Source organism: Mytilus galloprovincialis, chromosome 9 (genome assembly GCF_965363235.1).
Source record: "Mytilus galloprovincialis chromosome 9, xbMytGall1.hap1.1, whole genome shotgun sequence".
In the NCBI taxonomy this organism is placed as follows: Eukaryota; Metazoa; Mollusca; class Bivalvia; order Mytilida; family Mytilidae; genus Mytilus; species Mytilus galloprovincialis.
Genome location: NC_134846.1, coordinates 52971681 through 52992566, shown reverse-complemented (window position 1 = coordinate 52992566; position 20886 = coordinate 52971681). Strand labels below are relative to the sequence as shown.

Below are 20886 nucleotides of genomic sequence, written 5' to 3'. Positions count from 1 at the left end.
AATTTCAATGAACATTACATATGTATAACTCGTAATCTTTACGGAGCGTTTGTTTACAAAGCCCGGAAATTAAGATAAGACACGAATAACTTATTGATCCTTTAAATTAACTTACTCTGAAGCAATAACAAACTAGTTTTTCTCCACCACATTCAAAAAGCGCTTGTGCCAAGTGGGAGCCTGTTATTCAGTGGTTATTGTTTGTTACTATATATCATATTTGTTTTTCGTTAATTAGTTGGTACATAAATCAGGCAGTTGCATTTCTCGATTAAAATCTTTAACATTTGTAATGTTAGAGCCTTTTGTAGCTGACTTTGCAATATTGGTTTTGATCATTGTTGAAGGCCGCGAGCTGGTCCTATAGTGGTTCACTTCTATGTTATTTGGTCATTGACAATCATACCACATCTTCTTAATTGTGTGTATGTGCATTGGAAGGATAAATCATTGGTAAAGCGGTAATCCTGGTATTGCTCACCATAAGCAAAAATCCAATCTTAAATTTTCGGTGACAATCGAGTTGAGAAAGAGGACGGGATTGAAAAGGACAATAATATCCGTGGTCATTTTGAACACAAGTATATCGTAACAGCCAAACGGGTCATGACAAGACAGAAGCAAAAGATACAAAAAGGACATTCAAACTCAAAGATCGAAAATAAACGGACAACGCCATGGTCAAAAGAAAAGACAATAAGACAAACAAAGAGTGCAAAAAACAGATAAATAAAGACCGAGCTACGCGAAACCCAACAAACATCGGGGTATATTTTAGGTGTTCCGAAGGATAAACAGAACCTACACCACATGTGTGTATTTTTCAGTGACATTTCTAAACAATCTCATAAAAAAATCTCTTGAGGAGAGTTGACTCATTGGTAATCATACCACATCTGCTTTTTTTTTATTATATATATATATATACCGGTATTATAAGAATATAAATCAGATGTGGTATGAAGATGGTCACCTGGCTCGGGTCTCGAATCTATCAGGACAGTACGTGGTTGTTTATTCTGATAGATCAAATGGCCTATCTAGAGGTACTCTATTTTGTTTTAATTTCAATTTGTATCGTTGTTAAGAAACAACATAAATTAAAAGACAATACGCTGAAATAATAAACATATTTTATTGAAGATAATGAAACCGATAAAACAAATATTCAAGTTGTAGTTTGCTCACTCAAAAGCTACTTGCACACATTATTCTGACGTGCAGAATAAGTCTTTGTACTTTGTCCTGGCATGAGAAGCAGTATTTAAATTTAACCAGCCCGACCAAGGCTGCACAATTAAGAAGACAACAAAGTAATCATAAATTGAAGTAATTTAAAACTATTTGCTTTAGAGCCTGTGTCGATCATCTGGATCTAACACAACTGCAATAATGGGCCCTCTTCAGCATTGTGGAGTAGACTATAATTCAGAACACAAATCCAGTTTTTAAAATAGCATTGCTGATATAAAAAAAAAAACGGTTTGCCTTCCGTCTACTTTAATTTAAAAGTTTATTATTCAGAGAAGTAACTCCCATTAAACTTGAACTGCCATATTTGTTAATTGCGTCTAACTGATAATTTTTACTGTTTACTGTATCTATTTTAAAGTCATAAGAAACCTCAAATCAAAAAAAAAAAATAATGCATACGTTTTTAACTCAATGGATAGTTTTCATTATAAAACTTATGTACATATACTTTTTTCTGAAGAAAATTCTATAATTTATTCATATTTAGAAGTTTACTTTATTCTAATTCCCCCCCGACATATTTTCCGTATGCAAAGTGACCTCAGTGTGACCCATCTCGTAAAAATCCGGTGATCACAATACGCATGGATGTCCTTAAAATAAACTATTATCTGAATTTACATGTTAAACACGTGTTCAATTTCCCTGCTTTTTGTTGACTTTTTGTCGATTGTTGACAAACTGGTGATAATCGTTAAACTTCGGCTTCAAAACACGAACTTTAATTACCTGCGATATTTTCACAACACTGACCGATTGAAAAAAAAATTAACGATTATACCAAATTTACACGAAAAAATGATAAATTCGTGCACAGAAGACTAGTTTATGATGTTTGTATGCATTGGTTCAAGAATTGGAAGAACATTATTTTTCACCGGTCACTCGTTTCTTATGACTTTAAATTAAGTATTGGTCAAAAAAGGGGTAAAATTTTAAACTTCATCATTCAGTGGCAAAAATCTTCGATAATGAGTCAACAAACAATTTCGGCTATGTTGATGTATTTGTAGATTTTGTGTTGTTGATAATTTGGACTTATTTTAGTATGAAAGATAATATAGGGGGAGATACAAAGGGGACAATTGTCGTTCAAGAGCAATAACTTGTAGATCATGTCTTTCTGGTACTTTCTTTGCTATTTCAAGTTACGTTTATCTATGATGGTTTTTAAAATACTTAGCAAAAATGGAGAGAGAAAATAGGAACACTTTTTAATGGCAATAACCACTAAAAGAAGTGCGACAGAATATGTTTTATCTCAACATTCTGAAAATTTAAAGATTTTTCGATATATTGTGGTTTTAAAGATAATTGACAAAACTTCAGCAATGCCAAGGTTCCTACTTGTTGGATTCTAGTAATGGCAAGGTTAATCACTACCCAACCTCCACAGTATACAGAATTATCATTTCTTTTAACTTTGACAAGTTTTTGCAAGCCAAGAAAGTTACCAACAAGACTCACTGAAATGATCGGAGGCATGCCATACATTCCTGCAAATTGTGATTGACATTGGCGTTGGTATACATTTGTTTTGAAATTGAAAGTTTCCAGACAACAGAAACCAAGCGATGAAAGACGACGGATGTCAAGTGATGGAAAACTATTAAACTAGTTCTTTTTGATTGGCTTAAAGGATAATGATGAACGCATTCTCAAAGCCACTGTGGGCACTACAAAGTGAAAATATTTGTTAAAAAAATTCCAACATAATTGTTTTCACTTAAACGTTGGTTCAATGTAAAAACAAATGCCCAATAGTTTCCAGTCCAGAAGATTAGTATATTTCGCATATTTAGTTTAAAGCTTACTTTATATGATCTTTCATTCAATAAGAGGTCTAAAACAAAGAGTGTTTACATTTTTCATGATCCAATCAGAAGCTAAAATATGACAGTTCTTTCAGAGGGGAGGACATTTTGATTTCAGGAAATATTTTTCAAATGGGTGCCAGCTTCTCAAGTTTCAGACTTCACAACCTAAAATCGATAGCTCAAGAAAATACAAGACTCATCTTTTATTATCCATCTGGTATTGATTGTCCTCATATATTAAAATATTCAGTCCATAAACCATATTTATTTCGTAATATATCTATTGACTTAAAATTTGAACACTTCTAGAAAGACATTTGAATTCAAATTCTTACTATTCCCGTTTATTCATCAAACAGTTTAACGTTAATTTTCATGTTCATTTTCAGGTCACAATTCTAGTTTCATTTTTCTGTCACAAATTTGGTGTTTTATCTTTGGAATACTATTACTAAAAGTGTGTTTTATTTTAATTGAGCAGTTAACATCCTTAATAAAGTGAAAGTTGTTGTAATAATAATTGTCTTCTTTACCTGTTTTAATAAACAGATTTGTTTCCAGTTTCTATGTAATAAAACAAAAGACACAATATGAGTGTTCCTAAATTTGTACAAAATAAGCGATGAAATTGGTAAATCTTATTACATATTGATGTGTTATGTATATATCATTATATTGGAAAGGAAGATTAATAGTTTCATAATTGATTTTGAATATCTAGTGCAGTGTATGGCATGTCTGTAATGGGCCTATGCTTGCATTATTCAAGTTGAAACTGATTGTAATTTGAGTTTGAAAAACATCCAAATATCAATGAAAAGGTAAATTTCTGAAAAATTATGGATGCTTCTTAAATTAATTCTTCTTTAATACGTTAAACATAATAAAATTTTATTATTCTTAGTATGCTTCATTTATATTTTGCTAATCATTAACTGCAGATAACATTTTATCATATTCACAGCATTTTCTTAATGTGCTAAGAGAAATTATTTGTAAACAAGTCAAAACCGTTCAGACCTTTAAGAAAGTTGTGAAATATTGCAAAACTCCTTAAAAACCCAAGCTCGTTAAAGGTTATTTAAATACCAATATATGAACTAGGAAAGTATATTCTTTTACTCTCTTATATTCTTTTTTTTTTTTTTTTTTTTATTTCAGACACCTGCAAATGTTATCTTTAATGGAATATGTATATTCTATTATAAATGTTCCAAGCTATTTATGCAGAGCCCAATCTAGAACCTGTTTCAAAGCTACAACAATGAATTAATCAAACAAACCAGCGGATTAAGAATTTCTAAATGATCTGAATCAAATCTTTCTAACTGAACTTTTCTAAATGATCTGAATCAAATCTTTTTAACTGAACTATCAACTTATTTTTCAGACCAAACTTCATTTTAAGTAAATATAAATGAAAAAAGAAATTTATTATCATTGAAATTGCTATTTGATCGAACGTTTCTAAGTTTGTTCTGTTGTCAATTCTTAGTGATTTTTTTCTAATAAATTAAACAGAACATTTATAAAACTCCACTTGCAGTAGTTATCAATACTGACATGTAATCCTGATAAACAAACATCAAATTCATAAATTAATACTATATTTAATTAAAGCATTTGCAACATTATTATACAAAGCAAATAAACACTAATACCATGTAATGGTTAAGATCTTATTTCATAATCAAACAACACTTTATATAGTTCTTGAATCCTGAAAACAAATGAAGTACATTGGAATGAAGTCTATTTCAACAACAAGAGCACTAGTCTACTCGGAAGGAAAATAAAGCAGGTTTGTAAGTTAAATGGTGATGTAGGGTTTATATGTAAAAGTTCTGATGTATAAATGTAAACAGTAAGATGTTCATGAGCATGTTAATATAATGCACACTGTTAAAATTAATAACAACTGTATATACTACAAAGAATTTACTTATCAGCATGTGATTTTTAAAAGAACTCAATATGTAAACAATGTAAACATGGCAATATGACATGCTAAGCTATGAACAACATTAAAATAACAATGTAATTGTCAAGCTAAAATCCTGAAAAGGAGAAATCTGAAAAGTAAATGGCTGAAAACATAATTTAGGCAATATACTACTACCACATGGTTATATTTGTATGTGATGAAAACACTTTCAAATGAATGCAATAAAACCATAATGTTAGATAACATGCCTATATATAACTATAACTGCTGAATTAATATGATTGTTCATATTATATATATATATACTATATATACAAGTTTTAATATAAATATTTGCACTCTTCCTGAAAAAAAAACCCTCACATGACACACAAATACCTTATACAATCAAATGAAATGTGCTGTGAAGTAAGAAGGTTTTATTCATAATTTAAAAGTAAGTACTACTGAATTATAATAGTAGTTCTTTTATCTTTACTAAATTAGCATTTTCTAGATCCCATGGTAATTATTTTAGTTACCAGTCTTACAATTCTTAAATTATTCAATTCAAAATGTCAAAGTTCTGGTTTCAACGTATTCAAAAGCCAATTTACAAATGTATGATCATCTTTTAAAAGAAATGTATTTTATAACACCATTCTTTCAATTCGTTTTTTTTTTTAAAAATCAACAATTTAAACAAACATTTTTCAATATCAAAGAATATAAATCCCATCATTCAAAACTTAACTTCTTTTTCCTCCTCCTTCTGTGAATTTTTTCACCAAAATTAAAATGTATTATATCTACACAAATCTAGTAAAACCTAAAAGAAACAGATATTCTCTCATATTCACCTTTTAAACACTAATAAATACCAACTGATGAGAATAATTTCATGGTTCAATCATTATATTTCAATGTTTTGCCTTTGTAAAAAGTTATACTTAAGTAAGAAATTACCATAAATAAAAGTTATAAAATGTAAATTTGTATTTACAAAGTTTTTGTCTTATTGAACAATTGTTACTTAGTACTGTAATTTTGCAACTACAGGATCTTACAAAGAGTAACATATGATTGCTTTGTTGTAACATGATCTTCTTTTTTCATCCAGAAATATTTGTTTTAAAGTAGATATTCTTCTTGATATAAAATTATCTATAAATTTCCTAAAATGATTAACCTGTGTTAGATTTATATCATAATTAATGACTTGTGAAAAGTAAACCATACAAAAGTTAATAACAACATTTATTTCCATTTCAAATAAACTGTATAATAGATTATTTAAAAAGGCCTTGGGCCTCTGCCACCCCTAGGTCCTCTCATTCCTCTGGGACCAAATGGTGGAGGTCCATTTCTGGGTCCGAATCCTCTACCTCGCATACCTTGATCAGGAGGCCCTCTTGGTCTGAATGGTCTTGGCCCACCTGGACCACCTGGACCATGTCCTCTTCCAGGACCAGGAAATCCTGGTGGTCCACCATGTGGACCACCTCTAAACGGAGGTCTCTGTGGTGGTCCCCCACGTCCCATTAATGGTCTTGGAGGTCTACCACCAAATCCTCTATGGGGTGGCCCTTGTGGTCGCATTCCTTCACCAAAATTACCTGGTCCAGGGGGGCCATCAAATCCACCTGAAAATTGATCATGTACAAACTGATCTCTCTCCATTTTGGGACCTCCAGGACCAAAATTTTTAGGAGGTCTATTAAAACCACCACCTGGTCCATTTGGCCTATGGCCTTGATTAAACTGTTCACTTGGCTTTGGTCTATCTCTATGGTTAGATTGACCCATATTATTAGCATCTTTCTCTTGTTTAATCTGTCCATCTCCCATACCTGATTCTGCATTGGCTTGATAAGCAGCTTCACATGCTGCAATATGACTTTGAACCTCCTCACTTAAACCAACTTCACCTTGCGAGTTCTCCTCTGTAGGAGTGTCCCATTTGCTTGGCCTTTTTCTTTCTCGTCTAGGCTTGCTGCCGCCTGGTGATGAAGATTTTCTTTCATTGTCTGGATCATGTGACCCCTGTTGAAAACTTTGTTGATCTTGAACATTTGATGTTGGTGGTTTACTAAATTTATTGTCACTACTAAAATTTTGTTGCTTTTGACCAGCAAATCCAAACGATTGTTGGTCTGATTTAGGGGGTTGTTGCATTCTTGGTCCACCAAAGCCACCACTTTGTGGAGGCTTTTGTTGAATAAAAGGTTGACCGCCTTGAAAACTTGGAGGTGGATTACCCACATTCGGTATTGGATTCCTAAATGCACCTTGAATAGCAAATCCTGGCTGTTTGGCAAACATTTCAGCTTGTTGCTGTTGCCAGTTTTGACCCTGTCCCTGGAATCCACTACCAGGTTCCGACTTAATAGATTCTGGGGGTGGGGGAGGTGGCTGAGGCTGAAAAAACATTGGATTTCCTTGACTCTGGAGGGCATTCTTATTTGCAAATTCAAACTGACCCCCTGGAAATCCCTGACCACCACCCCCATAAGCCATTTGATTCCACTGAGGTTCTTTCTTTATTCTCTTCTGGGACTGCTTTTGTTCATCATCACCTCCACTATATTCCTGTTTTATGAAGTCAAGCGCACTAGCACTTGGGTTATTTGTTTCAAACCTTCCTCTTTTGTCAGAGGGTTCCTCATTCCTATCATGTTGAGCATGCCTATGACGATTGCCATAAACATCCTCTGCTCCATGCTGACCACCTCCTTGTGGGGGTGCTGGAGGTTCTGGCGGTCGATATGCCATTCCTGCTTGACCAAATCTATCTTGTCCTTGTTGCAAAGGTTGTCGGTTGCCTTGTCCTGGCATTGGTTGATAAAATGGTTGACCCTATTAAAATCAAAAGAGTACAAATAGACAATGTCAAAACATAGAAAAATAATCAAATTCAAAGTCTGGATTAGATTTGCCTACCTTAATTTTTTGGAACAACTAAATATTATAGATCTAAAGTAATAAACCAAAAAATTGCATTAATTCGATTAACCTAGCAATAGCCTATTTGGCTTTTTTGCATGCTCAAATTTAACCTCTTGGACTTCAAATGAAAAATTTCAAATGTATAGGAAACTTTTGTTATTTTCTGAATTCTCACTTTGAAAAACATCCTGAATTTGAAATTATTGCAATGTATCTAATATTTCATCGAAACATCAACAGTAATAGTTAGAACTGTTTGATATCTATAAATCCAAACAATGAATTGAGTATAAATAAGGTCAAGAAATACTCTGGTTCACCTTAACCATCTTACCTGTAACGCCAGATGTGTACAAACACCGAATTCATTACTACAAATAAGATGCTAAATACAGCTAACTGGCTTTGTATGTTTTTAATCAATTTATATGCACATTCATTATCCCTATTTTATATGTATAAGTATCTTGCTTATGCTTTACTTTATAAGAAAGAATGTTAATCTTCATGTGCAATGTGCTGTTCATATTACTATATAAGATAAATGCTATGTTGTCTGCATTTGATTTTTTACTATTGTTTTTTTTGTTTGTTATTTGTGTCTTTCATAATTTTCCTGCAATACTTGTTTGTGCCATAAGCATGATTGTAAATAGTAAATAGTTTGTACTTAAAAATCAATTCAAGAATGAAAAAAATAATTGTCAACATTACATTCATATAAAATTAAGATTTGTTTATTAATCTTACTTTTTCTTTTCTTATCAGTTCATTTTATCTTTTTTTCATATCAAAAATAAAACGACATGCATAAAATACTGTTCCAATGGCCATATTACACAAATTTCTTATCATTACTGTATATTATAATGCATATTGAAAAATTTAAGAGGTGTTTCAGTTTCAGTATCATTAAACTAAGTGGACATTTTCAAAAATATGTCAACTGCATCAATATGCATACAAATGTCTTCCATGCTTCAAAACCCCTGTTTAAAAATGTTTTTCTTGAGATAAAATTAAAACACATTTTTTAATTCAATTGATGACCGTATTTTGTGTTTCAATAAACAGTTCATAGTCACTGTGTACCTAGTATTGTCTAACAATATTTATTTAAGACTTTAATACACAAACATATCACTTAAAGACTGTCAATAATAGATTTAGAATAAAGCTTTTTTATTTGATATATGACATTCCACATTGTAAGGTGGAAGTTGCAGCATTTGCATATAATGCAATTCAACATGCAGTTTTAATTTCATGACATAAAGCATCTTATTTTGTATAGTTTTTGGGATAAAATAATTTATGCAGTGCATATTTTCTAACATACCTTAAAACAATGTATGCTTCAAGTTATTTATATATAATAATGATTATCTCATGTACCTTGATATGTCAAAGCATTTGAAGGGAATTGAGGCAAATGGGATTAAAAGGCAAGTACATTGAAGAAGAGCTAAACGAGACATTCAATATAACTGAACATTTTAAAGCTCAACTGATCATTTCAATTAGAATTAAACATTCTGACTACCTAATTCACAGATGTGTGACTATTAAATCGGGAAAAGTATCTTAAACACTCTGTTTCATCAAAGAAATACTGATGCACACTTTATTTGGAAAATAAAGAAAAGAAAAGATGTAAGGTGTTAAGCAACTATTCTACTTTAACTCCTTTACCCTCATGCAAGTTAATATATGTAAAACTAGTAAGAATTATTACTTCAATCTGAAGTAGTTTATATGACATGATAGAAGAAAGATGAAATGAATGATAAATCAGAAGAATGATTACAATAACATATATTGTACCTTACAAAGAATTAAAAGATAACTTAAAGACATCACAGGTGTCTTCAAAACTGACATGAATTGTAAATATTTCAAGGTCCATAAAACAAACTCAATAATTTAAGTATAACTTTAATATCTTCCTGTATGACATGGATTTTTACCACCAAACCCAGCATTCATGCCTTAAAAACTGTTAAATGAACAAAATGAACAACACAACATTTAACACCACAGTTACAATAATCTTCAGAACAGTCATTGCATTGACCTATAAAGCAAACCTAGGAATTTTTCAATTAAATCCATTACAAATTAATGTGTTTCTAGTTGAAAGTAGTTGCAATACATCACATCACATAATGAAAGTCTTTTTGTCAATAGTATGCAAGATTAGAAAACTTTCATCAAGTCGATCATCAAGTTACCAAATTTTTAAGCTTCTAACTGTTATAATACAGACACAATCAAAATGTCAAAGTATAAGCTATAAACTGCAAAGTACTATATAGTTTTATAATTCAAGATAGCTTAAAATTTTACCATAGAGTTATAAATTATAAATCAACATAAAACATGCAGGATGAAAAATTAGTATATATTTTGAAGTTTTAATTAGTGAGCTCAAGACCTAAATTGATATAGACCTAACTGATCAGTGAAAATTCAATGAAAATATTTGTTTTTGTTTTGTGGGTCTTCAGATTAATTTGAATAAAATATAGAAAAAGAAATGTTGCAGCATCTCTTCTGACATGCATATGTTTTTATATATACTCTTTAATGGTAATCTTAAATATATTCATAATTCTATATGGTATATTTATATGATTCTTATTCTGCATTATTAATTGATTTATATATTGCTATGTAATCATGTAATCTGGAGTTATTGTTTAATAATGGTCAAAACATTTGAATGAATAGAAACATGTTTAACAAGTAATTTAAAAAAATGGCTTTACAATTACAAATCTCTATTCAAGAATGTAGAAGCAGACATGTTTGGAATATACTGATCTATTAATGTAAGAAAAACAGAAATAGGCTATCTCATGTAGACGAAATGCGTGTCTGGCGTACTAAATGATAAGCCTGGTACCTTTGATAACTTTTAAAGGAGTTATGAGATTTGAACATTATTAAACTTCTGTTGCCTCTAATTTGTCTATATAGATTCATTATGATTTTTCTTCATCATTTTCTCATAATCATTTAAAGAATATCCTTTTGACCTCCTAAAAACTATCCCACAAAATCAATAAACATAATGAATGTTCATTTCAAATTATAATGCAAACCTTGTATCATCTATAGAGGTTTCTGCAAGGCAAGTATATGTTGATGTTTCTCCAATGCATTTCAATTCATTTTTCGTTTAAAAATTAGCATATAATGTCTGCTTATAGACACTTGTTGGCAGAGTCAATTGAAACAAATCTATATTTTCTCTTTTTGGCTAATTGTAAGGATGTAATTGGAACACAAACCTAGAGTTACAAGTAATCTTTGGAAAAACAACTTAAATTGGAAGTTAAAACATAAACTTATTAAATTTGTCCATAAGAATAGCAGCATTGAGAATCTGCACAAACTACATGTCTACTCTAAACTCAATGAGCTTAACAGAATGTACATAATCAAAACCAAATTAAGCTATGAGTAAATTAAAAAGAGCGAATCATTTTAAAAAAAGTTTTAAATAATCAATTTTAAATTGTAAATAATTGTAAAGGAAAACAATCTAAATGTAGGTATTCATAATTTTGAGAAATGAATAAGAAATTCAAAAAAAGGTTATATCAAACATTTAAAAATGATCAAACAGAGTTTATTAGACATGCCAATATCATTTGTGAATAGATATATAACAGCCTTAACATTAAAGGACTATTGTAAAGATTCTACACATATAACTTCTAGAAATGTTTGTCTGGTCCTTATTTCAATGATAAATATTTCTCAAAAACTTAAAAATAAAACATTAATTTATAATTTGACTGCATGCACCCAACTGAAAGAAAATAAAGAGGTGTATTTGCTGAACTTTACTTAGTATCTCTAAATAAATTTCTCAGAGGGCAACAGTTTTTTTTTTTTTTTTTTTTTTTTTTTTTTTTTTTACTGGTTAATTGTGCATCCAGGTTTTCATTTTTTTTAATATATATATTTTAGCATTAAGTTTCATTCAATGACAAACTTAATCTTTAACTGCTTTTGTAACATGTAACATTTTGTGCAAAGTACACATTTTCTATTAATGAATTAATAAAAAAAAATCAAATCATGAAAAAGAGGTCATAACTTTCAAATCTGGTAAAAAAGATGAAAACAACTTAGTTTGATTTGGCATAAAACTTGATCACATGGTAAGATATTGCTTTGAGATTAAAACTTCCTTGTAAATGTACAACCATTCATGCAAGAAAGATGTTAATAGCTTAAGGCAATTTGCAATATATTTCAGTGTCAAGCTTTCTATTGAGTTGTGGTCAGTAGCTTATTGCAATCTGTGTGTGAGAACTTGATGCTGGCTGTTATATTGTAATGAGAAAAATGTAGAATCACCTTTGAGGTAAAGGTACGATAGACGTCTACAAAGTTGGAAGGCATTGCAGTTTTCTGAAACTGATGTCAAATTACACCTAAAATTGTTAAATACTTTGTATTTATCATCCTTGTGGTGCAGTTAATAACTATAAATTTATGGCATACTAAACAATTTCATTTGGTAGACATGATGCATTTGAAATATGCAATCTCAACTTCCTACAAGCATTTTTTTAACTGGAAAACACCTGTTTGTTTCAGAAATAGATACACTTACTTAAACAACATACAAAACACATGTAGTATCCACATTCTTAACTTACTAATACATATAAACAAAGCATTTGAAATGGCTGATATTTGGAAGATTAAAATGGTTAGTGAAAAAGCACACAGTGAATGCATTTATAAAATGATATATTTCCATTTGGGTTTGTGGATGGATGTCTGTCTAGTGAGATAAGAACCGTCTGCAACAGACAACCCATGTCTAAAAGTGTGTACAGAAGTAAGAAAAGGTGGTTGCTGAAAACAATGTATCTCTAAAGATAGTAAGAGAAACCTAAAAGATATAGTTAATCAGATCTGTAAAAGACAGTATATCAATTCTAAGCCATAGTTGTACTCTTCCCATATGTTCTCATGCACTTTCCTTTTTTTTCATTATATGCAGATGATGATAGTGGTAAACTTTATTTATATCCATGAGTTCCCAGAAACAGAATTTGACAAGAAGGAGTATGATAGAATGATTCAAAACCTGAGAGGATACAGATTGGTGTTTACCTGACAATTTTATCTATCACTTATGAATTTGGTTATACAAAAAAACTTGAAAAAAACAAAATATCTTTTCTAAATTACATGGGGAAAAAAATAACTATTAAAAATGTTCAATTCCAGTACTTTCACAATCAAAAATGCAATACATGAATATAGGTTCAATATGTTTTTATGTATTCACTAAATTAAGACTTGACATTTGTCAGCACGATGATAAGTTTAAACTATATCTCAAATATAATATAATTATCAAAAGTACCAGGATTATAATTTTATACGCCAGATGCGCGTTTCGTCTACATAAGACTCATCAGTGACGCTCAGATCAAAATAGTTGAAAAGCCAAACAAATACAAAGTTGAAGAGCATTGAGGACCCAAAATTCCCAAAAGTTGTGCCAAATACGGCTAAGGTAATCTACTCCTGGGGTAAGAAAATCCTTAGTTTTTCGAAAAATTCAAAAGTTTTGTAAACAGAAAATTTATAAAAATGACCATATAATTGATATTCATGTCAACACCGAAGTGCTGACTACTGGGCTGGTGATACCCTCGGGGACGAAACGTCCACCAGCAGTGGCATCGACCCAGTGGTGTAAATAATTATCAAAAGTACCAGGATTATAATTTTATACGCCAGATGCGCGTTTCGTCTACATAAGACTCATCAGTGACGCTCAGATCAAAATAGTTGAAAAGCCAAACAAATACAAAGTTGAAGAGCATTGAGGACCCAAAATTCCCAAAAGTTGTGCCAAATACGGCTAAGGTAATCTACTCCTGGGGTAAGAAAATCCTTAGTTTTTCGAAAAATTCAAAAGTTTTGTAAACAGAAAATTTATAAAAATGACCATATAATTGATATTCATGTCAACACCGAAGTGCTGACTACTGAATATGTCTTTTATATTATTAATTCAAAAAAATGAAATTCAACATGCATTTATAGACTATGTAGGTTTTAGTAAATATAAAATCCACTCTCCCTAAGCAGATGATGAAATAACTGTGAACACAGAACCAAGAACTACATTAAGATATTAAGAAATTGTACATAGAAACACTCAAAATTTTATTATTTCAATTGCATGCAGCAAATCGATAGTTCATTACCCAAAAGTTTTTTTTTCAAGCTGAAAGCAATGAGTATCTTAAAGCATAGCTTAAATGGATTTATTTAATATGCAACATGGCTTTTTAAGAATCACAACAGTAGACCTGGTCATAATTTACCTCTTTGCAATATCAAAGAAGAAATGACTTGATAAATCATCTTCTATATAAATTACTGAAATTATCTTTGGTTGAAACTGGGGTATACATTTTCAAAATAAACATGACATGCTTTCATAACAGCTACTGAAATTCTGACCATTTATTTTTATCATTTCGATAAAAAAAACTGAATTTGATGAAGAACTGAATTTTAATGAATCTTCAAACAGACCTTCTTAAATATCATTCCTATCCTCAACATTCTCCTTTATAACAATACTGAAAATAAATATCTGATGAAGTGCAAGGCAAGTTCAATAAAGGCTTATTCCATTTTTTTCAGAATAAAAAGAAATAGAATAGGATATGAAGGGACCAAGATTGCAAGTCTGTTGTCAAGGAGTATCGTAGAAACTAAAGGGAGTGCAAGAGGGAGTAGGTAAATAATTTGGTATATTTTGTGGTACAATTTAATGATTTGTATTCTCAGATACTGTGATATTTTAAGATAATAGATATTAGAATCATTGTTCTTTATATTCTATAAAATAAAGAACTTGTTTAGTTCAGGGTTATTCTAGTATAAATCATTTGCAATGAAACATAAAGCATTTTCATTTCATTTTTTAGGTAGTATTGAAATAGAGGTAGAAGTACAATCATAACTTTTAAAAGGTTTTAACTTTTATTGCAGTCCTGGAGGTTTTTTATGAACACAAGACTTGGACTAATCTAAAACCTATAAGTATGCATCTTTGGTCAAACTGTAGTATTCAATCTATTCTATCTGTACTGTTATAAACAAAAAGAAATAGCATTTAATAAGTCTTGCAATTTCTAAGCTACAACAAAATATTGATGGTCATGGAAGCAGATTCCAATTTCATATATGTAATATCAACAAATTGTACACTTAAATGAATGATTTTGTTTTAAGATAATCAGAGTCTAAGTGCATGAGTTGATCTTATAAATAAACAAACATTAGCAAATTAGTTACACAATAGCTCAAGAAAGGTATAATTTAAATGTTTATAAGATGTGCATTCGGTGATCTTTCTCCTTATTATTTACATTCATATTCCAAACCTTTGTTATTTAAGCAAAAACTTAGTTGCTTGAAGAAGATTATTGTTAAATATGTTTTCCTTAACTTCCTTAATTTGGGTTTTTGATATTACAACATCCTGAATAAAAAAAATTTTTCATTCAATTTCTATTAGTTTCTTGGGTTTCCTATAAAATTTTACTATAAAGGAAAGACCCATTCAAATTTTATGTAAAAATATTGTGGTTTTCTGAATTCTTCTCAGTTAAATAGTACTCACAAATGAAAATCCTACTCCCAACAACAAATATACATGAAATACCATCATGCAATAAACAATACTGATCAAAAGGAGAGATTTTCTATTACAAAGGTTAGTAAAACTAGCATTAATATGGACATAATGCTTCTTCACATCCATGTTGATTGTGCTAATGCTTCAAACGAATTTAAATATCAATATACTCAAGTTTACTACACAACAAAAAAGAATGTCAAAGTAAAGGCATATCCAACTATCAACTAGAATGTTAATATAAAAAAAAGATTGCTTAACTTTGTTGAAATTCATAGTGGAAATCATGGATATTTTATCTATTGAGATAAATAATACTGAAAAGATTATATAATTTCGATAATTATCTGGGAGTGATGTCTATAAAATATATTTATAGTGATAGTATTAGCATAGATCAGTCTTTATAAAGAAGATAATAGTTTAATATGCTGTCTGTCCTTTTCATACTGAAATACTACTGTGAAATACATCGTTTAAAATGAGGCAGGATAATATGGATCACTTTATTTTGTTTAAATATACAAAATGTGAAGCTGCTTATATATTAAAAGTGTTAGATTGTATAGTTGTAAACAGAATACATTAAATGAGATTGTTTAAGTCCTGAGCTGAAAAATCACCCATTTAAATTCAATCTACAGAACTATCATTTAACTTTGACACTATATAACAATTATGGAATATAATAAATGTATGTTAATTTCCAAATTAGCTTTAGATTATCTTACTTTTTCAAGTAATAAATATAGAAAATGGGAACTCCCATTAGAAGTACATAAGGGTTTCAGATTTACTTTTTTGTGATTTCACACCCAATGTTATTTTTAAAATAAATTGCCGACTGAATACAAAAAAAAATGTCAAAAGAGGGAAAACATAATATATAAATATATCTAAATGGGAAACAATAGAAAATTCGAAAATATAAGGTTCAAATGAAACATCAGAGAGAATGAGTCCTAGATATTCAAATCATTTGAGCATTTTCTTCTTACTTTTTAACAAAATGTATACAGCTGATGATCTGTAAATAAGCATTCTTCAACTAATTGTAAAGAATTTCATTGTTAATTAATAGTTAGGAATTCTAAATGTTACATAATTTGTTTGAAAAATCATTAAAATATAAGTATGTTCCTTGTAATTTCAAAACTTTCTGAGCATCAACAAGTATAATGAATGTACTAAATAATCTATAAATTATAATGATGTCTGTGCATTATTTAATATAAGGAAAATAGTTAATGATCTCAGGATAGGCAACTTTCACAAATGGATCTATTTTGACCATTTCAATTTGTTGTAAAGATGGGTTTGTTAAATTATCTGTAATACTGGTCATGTATTGCATACTTAATAAAACTTTGAATGGTCACTTTCAAGAGGGCTAAAAATTTGTCAACTTAATTGTGTTAAAATGAGGAGAAACAATCTTTATATCATATGTTAAATGAATGTTATATTTTGATTTTTTTGTTTTATAAAGTACTTTCTTAAAAAGCTATTGAATCAAAAACTGCTTGTCAAGTTAGACATAAGTCAAGTAACTGCAAATGTTGTAAAAATCAGGATCATACATACTTTACTTTCTTCTGCCCTAATCCCTGAACTAACTACTTCATACATTAAATATATATTTTGATACAAAACTAATGACAAAAGGAGAATCAGCTCCAATACCAGCTGCTGTAAGCCAGCTTACTTTGCTCAAATACTTGGATCTCTTTGAAAATCACATCTAAACTAATGAGACTGTGTCTAAGTGACTTTTTTTATCCTTCCAGACAAGCTCTTTGTCCTTGGATATAAATCTTAACAAAGCAAGGGTTTACTAATTATTATAATATTGATTGAACTTCATCATAGCACTTAATAAATTTATTCTAAGCACAAACGAACTTGTTCTTGATATCTGAGTACCTAAGTACAAAAAAAATATCTTTCTAACCAAGAGAGCAATGTGTTTTTAATATATAACTTTCCATCCTGTCTTTTCAAATAAAATTCATTTATATTTTCTTAATATTATCTCATAAAATTCTAACTTAAAATGTAGAGCATGCAAGGTCATGACTAGTATATATGAATAAATATATACACATTTCAAAATGTTTTATTATTTTCATTCGGTAATTAGAAAAACAGTGCAAAAAGCATATACAATGTGCTGTTTAACTGCAATTGGTAACAATTCTGGGTTCATCTGTTCATAATACTATTCAAATTACTCTTTTCTTTCAAACCTATTCATGATAGCTTTGGTCCAACTAGGATATTTGTCAAACATAAAACATTGAAAGTCTGACTTATGTTTATTTCAATAGGAAAATTACTATTCACTTATAACGGAATATAAAACTTCCACTTAAAAATAAAATGTTTTAGTATTCTGACTAAAAAGTTTTAAGATGTTGAGAATGTTTTCTAATGAATATTGACATTTACAAATCAAAATTGAAATTTAAATAATGATTACTCAAAACTAATGAGACATTAACTGTAAAAAGAAATGGTTTTGAAGATATCAGCTAGTTAAAATGAATCACATCAATAAAATGCAGAGAACAGTATTGTTTGTACTTATTTTCTATTTGCAAATAGCAAAACATTAGAAGACAATGTGAATGTTTGTCTTGAACTGATGGGAATAATGAACATAGTTTAATACTCTATAGGTCAAGGTGGAAAGGAAGGAAATTTCAAATTATTTGTTTTCCACATCTTTCTTTTGATAAACTACAAATGTATGTGCTCAAGTTAGGCAAATAAAAACCTTTTTTTATTTTGTTCTTAAACATGCTGTTTCCTCAATATAAATAAGATAAGATTCATACGAAGATATGTACAGTACTATCTGGACACCCTGTATTAATTTTTTTTATAACTGAGCTGATAGCCATAGTACTTAACCTCCTAAACTACATTGATAAGGTATCTCTTAAACTGGTGCCCTTATTTCTGGTACGTATTTGTATTTTGTATAAAGCCTTCCACAACAATATTTTATCAATGTTTTCTTTAAAATATCTTAATAACTGAGATTGCTTTACATAAAAATCAGTAACTTCTTTGTCTTTGTGTATGTTTTTGTTAGTTCCATAATTGAATTTTTAAAGAAAAATATATCCAACTTCATAATAATGTTAACTTAAGATTATTAAAAACTTGATAATATCATATGAAAGATGTTTGCTGTTTCATTGTTGTGTTTGTGTACTGAAATTAATTCAGCAAGCATGTACATACATGTAATGATACCTCTTTTTCATCTGTAAATAGATGTACACAAATGTATAATAAAGTGTATTTACTTACGTATAATTATTTACAAACAAGTATTTTTTTTAACAATACTAATACATGAAAGTTATAACATGGAAATTTTTTGTTTAACAAAAAGTAACACATCAATAAAATTAAAATCATACAGGAACTCAATACTATACAGGTTGTTTTTTTTAAACATTTTTATCATTTTGTGACTTGTTTTTCTATTGTAAATCTGAATAATGTTTAATTTCATAATTATTTCAGGCATAAATAATATAAAATTTGTAAAAAATTTCCATGTTGTTTTAACTATACCTGCTTGACCTACCTGTCTGAGATCTGCAGGGGGTTGGAAAGGTTGACCTCCAGTTCTTGGTGGCTGACTACCATGTTTACCTTCACCATTATACCTAAAACAAATAATTATAAATCATACACAGACTATCATTCTGTTCTAATCAAACTTCTTAGTTTATTTTAAAACTGCAGTCAATCTATTATTTTTCTTCATCAAAGACACTGAAAATGAGTCGCACAGTAAAAGTGTAATCATCGTAAACTTTGTCATTTGGGGTCTGGTGGAGAGTCGTCTCATTGGCAATCATAATGCATCTTCTTAATTTTATATTTATTGTGTAATGATAACTTGTGCATTAAATTAAGTTTTCATCCAATCTTAATACCTTTCTACAAGCTTGACACTGGCCTCTCTTGGTAGTTCAACATAGTCAATCTTATCAAATAAATGGTCATTGACATCTGGTAATTTAAAATTAGCTTTCATTTCAACAATAGCTGACTCGGGAACAAACTTTCCTGAAATATACAGAATGTTCTTATGCAATTAAAAAATATTGTTAACTAAAATGTTTGCCAATTAATTACCATAGTCACTTGAAATATATAAAAGCATTTCTTTATAACCATGTGTATCTTGTGCAAAAAATAGGTGCAGTTAAATGATACAACAAGGACGTGTCCACTTAAAAAGTATCACTCCTTTATATTATTTTATAACTTTTAAAACACAAAACTCAATCTGTTCTAAAGATGAATACATGAATGAAAATTTGAAGGAACCAATGACATGTTATATTTCTAATTTATATGTCATTTTAATAAGCTAAGTATTACATTTATTCATGGCTTTATGTATGATAAAATTGAACAGCTTCCAAAAAATGACATTCCTTTCATAGTTAAAAATATTTACAGATTCTTCACTAAAAATTAGAAACACTTCTATATTGATCAGGTTGATATGTATATCTTCTAACTTTCTTGCTAGTATCAAAGAGCACTTAATGATAAATGATTTACTGTAACCATTGGTCAACAAAATTTAACGACATGTCTTGCTGTCTGCCAGTGTCAAAATTTTGTACTTCAGAAAACTTTTTTTTCTTCCTAAAGGTTAAATAGAGTTTGTATAATATTGTACTTTACCATCTTCTACAGTTCTTTGTTCTGATCGTCTTTGAATTTCTGAATCTTCTGGTTGGATAATTACTGCACGTCTAAGAAATCCACTAAAGTTCTTCATCTTTCTTTTTCTTGCAGATGGATAAACATTTGTTTGATCAAGAATAAAATTTCTGTTCCTTTTTTGAGCTAAAATAAACAAAAATATAATACCATTTTCACTTTTATCATCATCAATCAAATTGATTTCAACCAAAGTCATTTATTCCTTATATTTAGTTTCGGGTTAACAGTTTTTAAGGGAAAAATAGGTCAATTACAATGATAACAATGTAAGATAAAAAGTTATTTTCTTGAAATGAAAGGAGTGATGCTGAACTGCTTGTATCATAGTATCAAAACTTTTTTGACAGAAAAAATAAGAAGAAAAACTAAAGTTTATTAGATTTAGTGAGAGGTTTAGCTAGCTATCAAACAAAGGTTTTATCCAAAATTTTCTAAATAAGAAAATTTCTGTATCATGTCAGGAATATGAGTTGTTATCCAATCATTTGATG

At 29.6% G+C, this 20886-nt stretch overlaps 1 protein-coding gene and 1 long non-coding RNA gene across 2 annotated transcripts in view; both read right to left on the bottom strand.

Moving 5' to 3' along the window:
• Positions 1–1119: 1119 nt before the first annotated feature.
• Positions 1120–20886, bottom strand: part of LOC143045277 (uncharacterized) — a 30395-nt gene continuing 10628 nt past the window's right edge. Inside the window, exons 9-12 of the mRNA XM_076217662.1 lie at positions 20354–20518; positions 19591–19723; positions 19236–19317; positions 1120–7851 (exon numbers count right to left, since the gene is read on the bottom strand). Coding sequence (XP_076073777.1) covers positions 6289–7851; positions 19236–19317; positions 19591–19723; positions 20354–20518 — 1943 coding nt within the window. The 3' untranslated portion in view covers positions 1120–6288. The remainder of the gene's footprint in view (positions 7852–19235; positions 19318–19590; positions 19724–20353; positions 20519–20886) is intronic.
• LOC143045278 (uncharacterized) lies at positions 8518–11833 on the bottom strand. The gene is made up of 2 exons (XR_012968919.1): positions 8992–11833; positions 8518–8948 (listed from the first exon to the last, which is right to left on the bottom strand). It is a non-coding gene; the product is annotated as an uncharacterized LOC143045278 (long non-coding RNA).